Source organism: Phoca vitulina, unplaced genomic scaffold (genome assembly GCF_004348235.1).
Source record: "Phoca vitulina isolate PV1807 unplaced genomic scaffold, GSC_HSeal_1.0 scaffold25, whole genome shotgun sequence".
NCBI classification, from domain to species: Eukaryota; Metazoa; Chordata; class Mammalia; order Carnivora; family Phocidae; genus Phoca; species Phoca vitulina.
This window is the reverse complement of record NW_022589728.1, coordinates 19,065,834-19,078,239: the sequence shown is the minus strand read 5'-3', so window position 1 is coordinate 19,078,239 and position 12,406 is coordinate 19,065,834. Positions and strand designations below refer to the sequence as shown.

At 37.2% G+C, this 12,406-nt stretch overlaps 1 protein-coding gene across 1 annotated transcript in view; it reads right to left on the bottom strand.

Moving 5' to 3' along the window:
* PREX2 (phosphatidylinositol-3,4,5-trisphosphate dependent Rac exchange factor 2) overlaps positions 1–12,406 on the bottom strand; it is a 285,562-nt gene that overhangs the window by 185,115 nt on the left and 88,041 nt on the right. The window contains exon 7 of the mRNA XM_032421606.1: positions 6,438–6,571. Within this exon, the coding sequence (XP_032277497.1) occupies positions 6,438–6,571 (134 nt within the window). The remainder of the gene's footprint in view (positions 1–6,437; positions 6,572–12,406) is intronic.

Genomic DNA, 12,406 nt, shown 5'->3' with positions numbered 1-12,406 from the left:
TTCAGAACATTCCATCCCAAAGCAACAGAATACACATTCTTCTCTAGTGCCCAGTGACATTTTCCAGAATAGATCACATCCTAGGTCACAAGTCAGGTCTCAACTGGTACCAAAAGACTGGGATCATTCCCTGCATATTTTCAGACCACAATGCTTTGAAACTAGAACTCAATCACAAGAGAAAAGTTGGAAAGAACTCAAATACATGGAGGTGAAAGAGCATCCTACTGAAGAATGAATGGGTCAAGAGGAATTTAAAGAAGAATTTCAAAAATTCATGAAAACAAATGAAATGAAAACACAACTGTTCAAAATCTTTGGGATGCAGCAAAGGTGGTCCTATGAGGAAAGTATGTAGCAATATAAGCCTTTCTCAAGAAACAAGAAAGGTCTCAAATACACAATCTAACTCTACACCTAAAGGAGCTGGAGAAAAAACAGCAAATAAAGCCTAAACCCAGCAGGAGAAGAGAAATAATAAAGATCAGAGCAGAAATCGATGAAATAGAAACCAAAACAACAGTAGAACAGATCAATGAAACTAGGAGCTGGTTCTTTGAAAGAATTAATAAGATTGATAAACCCCTGGCCAGACTTATCAAAAAGAAAAGAGAAACTACCCAAATAAATAAAAGCATGAATGAAATAGGAGATATCATGACCAACAGCAAAGAAATACAAACAATTATAAGAGCATATTATGAGCAAGTATATGCCAGCAAATAGATAATCTGGAAGAAATGGATGCATTCCTAGAGATGTATAAACTACCAAAACTGAACCAGGAAGAAAAAAAACCGGAACAGACCCATAACCACTAAGGAAATTGAAGCAGTAATCAAAAATCTCCCAACAAACAAGAGCCCAGAGCCAGATGGCTTCCCAGGGGAATTCTACCAAACATTTCAAGAAGATTTAATACCTATTCTTCTGAAACTGTTCCAAAAAATAGAAATGGAAGGAAAACTTCCAAACTCATTTTATGAGGCATTACCTTGATCCCAAAACCAGACAAAGACCCCATCAAAAAGCAGAATTACAGACCAATATCCCTGATGAACACAGATGCAAAAATGCTCACCAAAATACTAGCCAATAGGATCCAACAGTACATTAAAAGGATTATTCACCACAACCAAGTGGGATTTATCCCTGGGCTGCAAGGTTGGTTCAACATCTGCAAATCAATCAATGTGATACAATACATTAATAAAAGACAGAACAAGAACCATATGATCTTCTCAATAGATGCAGAAAAAGCATTTGACAAAGGACAGCATCATTTCTTGATTAAAACTCTTCACAGTGTAGGGATAGAGGGTACATACCTCCATATCATAAAAGCCATCTATGAAAAACCCACAGTGAGTATCATTCTCAATGAGGAAAAACTGAGAGCTTTCCCCCTAAGGTCAGGAACATGGTAGGGATGCCCACTCTCACCACTGCTATTCAACACAGTACTAGAATTCCTAGCCACAGCAATCAGACAACAAAAAGAAATAAAAGGCATCTGAATAGGCAAAGAAGAAGGCAAACTCTCACTCTTTGCAGATGATATGATACTTTATGTGGAAAGCCCAAAAGACTGCACCCCAAAACTGCTAGAACTCATACAGGAATTCAGTAAAGTGGCAGGATATAAAATCAATGCACAGAAATCAGTGGCATTCCTATACACCAACAACAAGACAGAAGAAAGAGAAATTAAGGAGTCGATCCCATTTACAATTGCACCCAAAACCATAAGATACCTAGGAATAAATCTAACCAAAGAGGCAAAGAATCTGTACTCAGAAAACTATAGAATACTCATGAAAGAAATTGAAGAAGACACAAAGAAATGGAAAAACGTTCCATGCTCATGGATTGGAAGAACAAATATTGTGAAGATGTCAATGCTACCTAGCACCATCTATACATTTAATGCAATCCCTATCAAAATACCATCTACTTTTTTCAAAGAAATGGAACAAATAATCCTAAAATTTGTATGCAACCAGAAAAGACCCCAAATAGCCAGAGAAATGTTGAAAAAGAAGCAAAGCTGGTGGCATCACAATTCCAGACTTCAAGCTCTATTAGAAAGCTGTAATCATCAACAGTATGGTACTGGCACAAAAAAGGACATATAGATCAATGGAACAGAATAGAGAGCCCAGAAATGGACCCTCAACTCTATGGTCAACTAATCTTCGACAAAGCAGGAAAGAATGTCCAATGGAAAAAGGACAGTCTCTTCAACAAATGGTGTTGGGAAAATTGGACAGCCACATGCAGAAGAATGAAACTGGACCATTTCCTTACACCACACACAAAAATAGACTCAAAATGGATGAAAGACCTAAATGTGACACAGGAATCCATCCAAATCCTAGAGGAGAATACAGGTAGCAACCTCTTTGACCTCAGCTGCAGCAACTTCTTCCTAGAAACATTGCCAAAGGCAAGGAAAGCAAGGGCAAAAATGAACTACTGGGACTTCATCAAGATAAAAAGCTTTTGCACAGCAAAGGAAACAGTCAACAAAACCAAACGACAACTGACAGAATGGGAGAAGATATTTGCAAATGACATATCAGATAAAGGGCTGGTATCCAAAATCTATAAAGAACTTATCAAACTCAACACCCAAAGAACAAATAATCCAATCAAGAAATGGGCAGAAGACATGAACAGACATTTTTCCAAAGAAGACATCCAAATGGCCAACAGACTCATGAAGAAGTGCTCAACATCGCTCGGCATCAGGGAAATCCAAATCAAAACCTTAATGAGATACCACCTCACACCAGTCAGAATGGCTAAAATTAACAAGTCAGGAAACAATAGGTGTTGGCGAGGATGCGGAGAAAGGGGAACCCTCCTACACTATTGGTGGGAATGCAAGCTGGTGAAGCCACTCTGGAAAACAGTATGAAGGTTTCTCAAAAAGTTGAAAATAGATCTACCCTATGACCCAGCAATTGCACTACTGGGTATTTACCCCAAAGATACAAATGTAGGGATCCGAAGGGGTACGTGCACCCCCATGTTTATAGCAATATCCTTAATAGCCAAACTATGGAAGGAGCCAAGATGTCCATCAACAGATGAATGGATAAAGAAGATGTGGTATATATGTACAATGGAATATTATGCAGCCATCAAAAAAAAAAAAAAACCACGAAATCTTGCCATTTGCAGCAACATGGATAGAACTAGAGGGTATTATGCTAAGCAAAATAAGTCAATCTGAGAATGACAAGTATCATATGATCTCACTGATATGAGGAATTCATAATCTCAGGGAATAAACTGAGGGTTGCTGGAGTAGTGGGGGGTGGGGGTTGGGAGGGGTGGGATGGCTGGGTGATGGACATTGGGAGGGTATGTGCTATGGTGAGCGCTGTGAATTGTGTAAGACTGATGAGTCACAGACCTATACCTCTGAAACAAAAAATACATTATATGTAAAAAAAAAAAAAAAAAGAAGATAGTAGAAAGGGAAAAATAAAGGGGGGAAATTGGAAGTGGAGACGAACCATGAGAGACTATGGACTTTGAGAAACAAACTGAGGGTTTTAGAGGGGAGGGGGGTGGGGGGATGGGTTAGCCCGGTGGTGGGTATTAAGGAGGGCACGTATTGAATGGAGCACTGGGTGTTATACGCAAACAATGAATCATGGAATACTACATCAAAAACTAATGATGTAATGTATGATGACTAACATAACATAATAAAATAAAATTTAAAAAAATTTTTTTAATTAAAAAAAATAAATATTACACACACTTTATCTTTTTAAATACTAGTTTCTCCTAAGATTGATACCATTAGAAATATCCAGAGCTGAGATGCCTAATCAGCACTCTTGTCTTTTGTGAATGTAAACTCTAGAATTAAATTCATCAAGTCCCTGGGTTGTGCAATTAATATATTATGGAAATTTGGAAAAGGTTCAGTTTACTCATACTTACTAAACGATCTTTAGAGCTTCAATAGTACTTGGTAAAGGGGATGAAGTATTCTAAAATGAAGGGAATGGATGGTATATTCACACTACTTCAATTCAGGAAGGGAATAGACAATCAGATTTATTCAGTAATTTCCATTTCTAGCCACTATGTATTTTGTCCACATTATACATACATTAAGAATATTTGCTCAAAAACTAGGATTTGGGGGTCACCTCGGTGGTTCAGTCAGGTAACTGCCCAACTCTTGATTTTGGCTCAGGTCATGATCTCAGGGTCATGGGATTGAGCCCCGCATCAGGCTCTGCACTCAGCAGGGAGTATGCTTCTCTCCCTCTCCCTTTGCCCCTGCTCTCTCTCTCTCTCTCAAAATAAATAAATAAATCTTTAAAAAAAAACACTTCAGGATTTTAATTTTACAAAATCTTTCCTGTTGTTTACCTATTTAACAATGACAGCCATAAGACCATAAATGAAATCATCATTATACATGGCTAATTTTGCAAAAACCTTGGACTTGAAGGCAGGCACATATATAAATAAGTATGAGATCAACTGTAATTTAAAAAAAAGATCTCATTCTCAAATAGATGCTTTTAATAACTGCACCTAGATCAATGTGTTAATTGACTCCATGGGAGAAATCCTTTCATGATGTATATCAAATCATCCTGTTGTACAATTAAAATATCTTACCATGTTATTTGCCAACTAGTCCTCAAGAAGGCTGGAAAAAAAACAATTGTACCTAAACAACTTGAATAATATTACAATTTTTTAATGAGTTATATTCAACTAAAATTAACAGGATTTCTACATCTTCCTAAAACCTATTTCTATTAATCCCAATCTTGCTGCAAAAACAAAGAATTTAGAAGAGTATACTAAAAAAAATAGACAAGTTCATTTTCATATGTGGTAAAAAGCATCTTTTTAAAAAAGCTCATTAAGGCAGGGATTAACAACAATATCTTTTTTTTTTAAGATATTTATTTATTATTTATTTATTTATTTTAGAGCCAGAGAAAGAAAGCACATGTGAGAATGGGAAGGGGCAGAGGGACAGGCAGAGAGAGAAACTCAAGCAGACCCCACACTGAGTGCAGAGCCCGATCTGGGGCTCAATCTCACAAACCTGAGATCACAACCAGAGTCGAAACCAAGAGTCAGACGCTTAACCAACTGTGCCAGCTAGGCACCCCACAACTATCTTTTCACTTTAATACTAACCTGTCCCCTTTCATCGAGGCACATGGGCACTTCTCTGCTTTCTCAGTTAGTGCCATTGTATTTTCACAGTAATGTCTCAGGCTAGGGAATTCTGATACTATAATCCAAGAGGCCGAACTCCCATGTCATCAACATAGCTGCCAACGTTCAGAGAACTTGCTTTGGGCATCCTGTTCATTGACTTAGGAAATCCCATTTCAAGAGAATCTTGCCTCATAAATCAGTCAGTTTTGATCTTCTCATTCTCAACGTCACCAAAAAATCTTTGGCTATAGTGGCCTAATTTCTGAGTCTAGAATAAACACTCACTCAAACCCTGCATCCTCAACCCACCTGTTTTACCTTTAAATTTCATTAAGCCTTTTAGTGCCTTTTCACTGAAACTAATATATCCTAAATATGGTTAGGAAGAAGCATATAAAGCCTCAGGAAATTTCCCAATTAAGTGCAACTTTACTTTTTTGCTTAAACAACCTGCAAAACGTTTTGCCAAGAGTTCAAGGAAACATCCTATAATATAACTACCTTCTGAAGAAAAAATTATATCCATGCTTTAAAACAAATAACATTACAGCAATAACACTGCTACATTAAATTACTTAAACTAATGATGGCTAAGCTATACCAGGAACTTGCTTGGGTTTCATTCATTCATTCATTTATTCAACAAATACCTCTTGAGTGTCTATTACATGGCAGGTCCAGTCTCTGGGGAAATAGCACAGAATACGTAGCAAGACCACTGTTCTCATGGACTTTACAGTCTAATCCAGTAAAGGTGGCAACAAATAAATAAATAATGAAGAAAATATTAGCAAGAATTTTCTAGATGTTGATAGAAAATGGCTGGGAGGCTACACTAGATGGGGCGGTCAGGGAAAATATTTCGGAGGAAGAGGAGGAAATGATTGGGAAGCAGCACTGGGAAACACAGAAGACACACCCACCTTTCCTACAGGGCCTGAGACATGTGGGTTAGCAACAGAAAAAAATTTTTTCCTCCAGAAGGTTCCCTGGAGGTAGTGTTATTGAATGATAGTCACATTTCAGTCAGGTTTTACAAGAAGGTAAAGAGAACAATCAGAGAATAGGCTAAGAGTATGTGAAATTTACTGAGGAGATCCTGAGTTCCCAGGAGCACAGAGGAAAAGGTTGAACTCGTGAGACTGATAAATAATTTCTTTTTTTATTAAAAATTTTTTTCGAGGTTACTAAGTAATTTCTGAAGTATTACCTGTTTATCACCTTACCTGTGTTTCCTTTTGCAATACACCAGAAGATTATCAAAAAGAAAAAACACCCGTTCTTGAATATTTCCAGAAGAAATTTTCAATAAGACACCACACATTAGCATCTCAGTGCAGGTGTCGGTGATGTTGGATCCCTAGGTCAAAAAAAAAAAAAAAAATGGAGACAATGTTTGATTACTTAACAGAAACTTCTGTGTGTAATTCTATTTCTCCTTAAAAGTCTGTTTGTTTTTATTTCAAGATACAATATATGGACAGGATAAAAGTTGAAACACCATAAATATTTATACATTGGATGGAGGTCTCCTTCCCTCCCAGACTCCTGGTCAGTCTCAGCAGATACAACTGTGGTTAAGAGATTCTGTGTCTTCTTTTAGCTTTCTTACACATGTATGCATACATAAGCATGGATGATACATGTTACTATGTTCTTTTAAAAGGAGATGATTTCAAAGTGATGCATAACATTCATGTCCCTAGTATTCCTCTCCTCCTCCTCTCTTTCCCTGGTATGGGAAAAGAGTTCCATGGATACATCACAAAGTACACAAAGTTCTCTAAATTTTTAGCGGGTCTCAATTTATTTATCCACTCCTAGGATTGATAGGAAGAAAAAAGAAGAAATTAAAGGGGGGAAAAAAAGCTATTTAAAGAGAGCAACCTTCCATAGTCTTTTACCCAAGTTAAAAGTTAGCATAGGCATGCTCATTCATTAAATAAGCCTTCACTGAGTGCACACTAAGGTCAGATGATTAGTGACAAAACTGGGTCTTAACACAAGTGCTAACTATTGAGAGGAGCCACAAGATGGAAGGAGCCTGAATCACAAACAGAGGAAAGGTGCACAATGAAGCAGAGCACAAGCATTGGATTGTTGTGTGAGCTGATCAAAAACATCTAATTTGAGCCATTATAAATGTGGCCGTCTATTTGTCTCTACAACCTAAACTATCACAACTAATGCACTGAGTTAGACAAAAAAGAAAAAAAAAGTTTTATGTAGATAGCTGTTAAGCATGCTCTGCAAGAATACTTCTATTTTCAATATGTCTGGGGATTTTTAAATCCAGGGATAAATTTCTGACTCTTTTTAAACTTAATGCTTTTATTTTTTATTTTTGATATTTAACAATCAGACCATTAATTTCATACTTCCACAGTAATCATTGATACAGTTTTTCTGATTGATTATAAAAATTTAAATTATGGTGACAACTGATAACTGTCAATAAGAAACTTCCCAAATTGGAAATTAAAAGAATGTGATTGTGTTGAGTGTCTATATTACACACACATTTTATTTATTTTTTATTTTTTACTAACTTTATTTTTTTAAAGATTTTATTTATTTATCTGTCAGAGAGAGGGGGAGAGAGAGAGAACACAAGCAGGGGGAGCAGTAGAGGAGGGGGAGAAGCAGACTCCCCGCTGAGCAGGGAGCCCGATGTGGGGCTCAATCCCAGGACCCTGGGATCATGACCTGAGCCAAAGGCAGATGCTTAACCGACTGAGCCACCCAGGCGTCCCTATGCACACATTTTATTTTTTGTTTTTATGTTTAACTTAAGTATTTTGTTTTATTAAGTTTTTTTATTTTAATTCCAGGAGAGTTAACATACAGTGTTATGCTAGTTTCAGGTGTACAATATAGTGACTCAGCAATTCCATACCCTATTCAGTGCTCATCATGATAAGTGTACTCTTAATCCCCTTCACTTCTTTCACCTATCCCCCCACCCACTCCCCTCTGGTGACCAGCCATTACAAAATATTTTAGATTTAAGACATTTCCTTTCTTTTTTTTCTTTCATCACAAAGGTGGACATATAACTAGAGATCTATTAAAAATTTACACAATTTCATATCCTTCATCATGTGATAATTAAGTAAAAACTGTCATCAAATATGAATATAAATCCCAATTTCAGTGGCAATGATTTCTTATTTAAATACTATCCCTACCTCAGAAAAAAAATTAAGATAGAATAGTATTAAAAATGTAAACAAGGAAACATCACATTGATTCTTGCACAGGGAACTATACGATGTTATGAAAGTGGCTTTACTGGTAACAATTTTACAAAAGGTACAAAATACTTCACCTTAGACTATTTCTCATAGTAGCCCAAAAAAGTAAAGCAAAGAAGCTAACTTGTTTTCTTATTAAATGGTAACTGCAGATGTTTTTCTAATTTGCATATTAACAAGTCTTCCAAGTAAGTTCCCAATATAATTATAGGTAGGTATTAGTAGATGCATTCCTACTTGACAAAAATCTTTTTTTTTTTAAAGATTTTATTTACTTGAGAGAGGGAGAGAGTGAGCAAGCACGAGTGGTGGGGAGGGGCAGAGGGACAGGGAGAGGGAGAAGCAGGCTCCCCGCTGAGCAGGGTGGCAGATGCACAGGGCTCGATCCAGGACCATGAAATCATGACCTGAGCCAAAACCAACTTAATCGACTGAGCCACCCAAACACCCCCATACTTGAGAGAAATCTTAACCATACATTTCCGACTTGTTTGTGATTATAATCTTTATTAATAAATATAAAAAGAATTTAACGTAAATTAGTATAGTGGTTAGAGGTCATTTATTCCATCCCCTTACACAGTTTCACAGGAGATATTGTTCAAGCTCTGAAGAACTCACGAGAACTAATGTGTAAAATAAAAAATAGGTATATTATTCTTGATCATAAAAATACCTGACATCCACACCGAATGTTCCCATAAGTATGGCCAACACAATCTCCCTTTGTAAACTTCCTAACTGGAAAGCTGTATTATAATCAGAAAGAATCTGACACAAGTAAAAAAAAAAAACTCACAACCAGACAGTCACAGAGGAAAGGACACGATTGCTGACCACCACTGAGAGTTTGACCACTGACCATACCCCGGCCTTTTCCCTGTCTTTGTCTTCCTGTGACCTGTCTGCATGTTATTTGAATTGCTCTCCACCATCAAGTTCTTGTTTGTTCATATCTTTTACCTTGTCAGTGCCACAAAGACTTCCTAATGAAGTCACGCTTCCCAGTTAAGAAAAACTGTCTCCTGTCCTGTGAACAGACTGAATTGAAGAGCAGGGCCATGCTAGCTAGCTAGCTTCCCATAGGTCAGGTGTTGGAGAGACTGAGCACTGCCCGTCAGCGGCTGTATCTTTGATTTCTAATAAAAAAGCCAATTTTATAGCAGGAAGCTTGCTCAGACGGTAGCATTAGACAAGTCAGAGGCATGCCTGGACTATTAGAGGAGGGCCTTCAACAGAACGTATAGATGGGGCTGCAGTTGTTCATTTATATACCAAGAGGAGAGAGGGAGGAAGGGAGAGAGAGAGAGCAGAAAAAAGGAAGGAAGGAAGCGGGGAGGGCGGGGAGGATATCTTGGTGAACTAGACTTCAGAATTAGAGCAGTTTGAAAGCAAAGAGCTAGCACAATCTACCACCTGGACAAGACCATCCAAAGTCTATCTGTCTCACTGTGTGTCTCTCTCTCCTTGCTCTCTCTTTTCTCGGCTTCCACTACAAACAAATCACACTTCTGAATGACTCCTTTGATTCTGTAGCTATGTTCATGCCTTCTAACCAATGTAGAAAAGGATAATAGTACTTGATTTATTCACAGAATTAACAGACAATATATATAAAACTCCCAGCACAATGCCTAGCACAGGAAAGGACTCAATAAAGGCTAGTACAATTAACATTGCTGGCTTTAAAGATGATTTTCTTCTTCAAGGAGACTTCACTTATTTCTGACCTCTGCTGTGGTTCACTCTATGTTGATTTTTATGCTTTAACTCGTTGAAGACAGTGTTATTTCTGATTCTCTAGTTTTTGACGGTAGACACATCTTGTTGCCTCAGAGAACACTGACTTTTGCCCTGACAAAAAAAGGCCTTCTAGCCTATTCTTGAACACTTCTAGTAAAATTAAGTTCATTCCCTCTTAAGAAAGCTATTTCTTTACTTAGCCACTCTACTTAGTAGAAAGATTTTTCTAATCGTAGAACCAAATTCTACTTCTCTTTCTACTCACTGACTCTACTTCTGCCTCCTGGGAGTAGAGGAATACCCTCTTCATTATGACAGGCCTGGCCTTCCAGTATCTGAAAACAGCCAGTACACTTCCCTTCTGCCTTCCAAGCTAGATAACTAGCATTGCTTTTGACCATTCATCCTATGGCTTGATTTGAGAAACCTGCAAGATCCCTGAAGATCTCCTCTGAACCTTCTCCAGTTTGTCAGGGTCTCCCTTAATATGTAACACCTCTAGAAGTGAGCACAACCACTCGGATGTGAGCCGGCAAATAAATCATATAGTGATTTATTTATTTATTTATTTATTTATTTATTTTATTATTACTCCAGTCCCCTACAATACGTATCTTGATACCATAAGATTACATTAGCACATTTACGGCAATCCCATCTTACAATTAATTCAAAGTGCTCCATTAGTCAGCAAAGCATCTCAATCATTTTCCTCTATCGTATACTTAAATAGTTTGACTTTTGAATGATTTAATCTAGATTGGTATCATAGCAAACTCTCAAACCCCTCACTAATATATAAATACATTGTGTTTTGGGGCACCTGAGCCAGGGCACCCGCTCAGTCGGTTAAGCATCTGCCTTCAGCTCAGGTCATGATCCCAAGGTCCTAGGATGGAGCCCTGTGTCAGGTTCCCTGCTCAGCGGGGAGCCTGCCTCTCCCTGCCTGCCACTCATGCTCTCTCTCTCTCAAATAAATAAAAATTTTTTAAAAATCTTAAAAAAAAGGGGGCGCCTGGGTGGCTCTCCGTTGGTTAAGCGACTGCCTTCGGCTCGGGTCATGATCCCGGAATCCCGCACTGGGCTCCCTGCTCAGCAGGGAGTCTGCTTCTCCCTCTGACCCTCCTGCCTCTCATGCTCTCTTTCTCTCATTCTCTCTCTCTCAAATAAATAAGTAAAATCTTTTAAAAAATTTTAAAATTAAAAAAAATCTTAAAAAAATACATTATGTTTAAGTCATTATCATAGGTTCCCATTAGCTCCTAGCTCCTGATCAAAAATCAGAATAAGATTAATTGACCTCTGTGAGGGCAACACTTCTTTTCATAACAACCCAAAGTATCTGTTTAATAATCTATTAATGAAATTTTGTGGGATAATGACATCAAGCCCAACCATCTTGTTATGCTTCAAAGTATATCTCACAATATAAACATAACATCACTCATATTATATTTTACTAAATCCTACTGAGACATTTCTATGACTGAGGTGAGATGTCTTTAATAGTTAACAGCAAACTTTAAGAATTAGTACAGTATCTACCTTTACTATCTGCTACCATAGTAATCTACTATTACCACATGAAATCTCTTCAGTGAATAATTAAATAATTCCCAGAGGACTGCTTATGCAACTTAAATGAATCTGTGTCGAACATATACATTTGTCTAAAAAACTCCTAAAAGAATGGCCTGTAGCATTTCTCTTTATACCACGTGTATCTCATAGATGATAAAGAATAACCATTGTGTTCTTGATTTACCATGATTGGATCTGTGCATGATTTCTGTGACAGTGGCAGCTAGAAATCATTAAGAATTTTTTAACCACAGATATGCACAATTTTATAAGTATTGAAGAAAATCTGACCAAGTGTATCTACAGTCTTCTGTATAGTCATGATGTGCCTCTCACTTCACATCCATCCCATGTACAAATAGATAATTAATAAGTGTCTCTTCTTAAATAATGCTGTGGCATAGTTTCCCCTCGCTTACATGATAAATCTACCTTTCTCTGTAGTAAAAAAATAATAATAATCTCACAACTTTATCTTTAAAGTAAATGAAATTTATGATATTTTGAACTACATGCAATTTTTTTTTTCATTTACCTAGAAATGCCAGGAAAGTTTCTAGAGAGTTAGGAATAAAGAAGTCAAGCTACAAAATTCATAGGAGAAATTGAAATAAAGT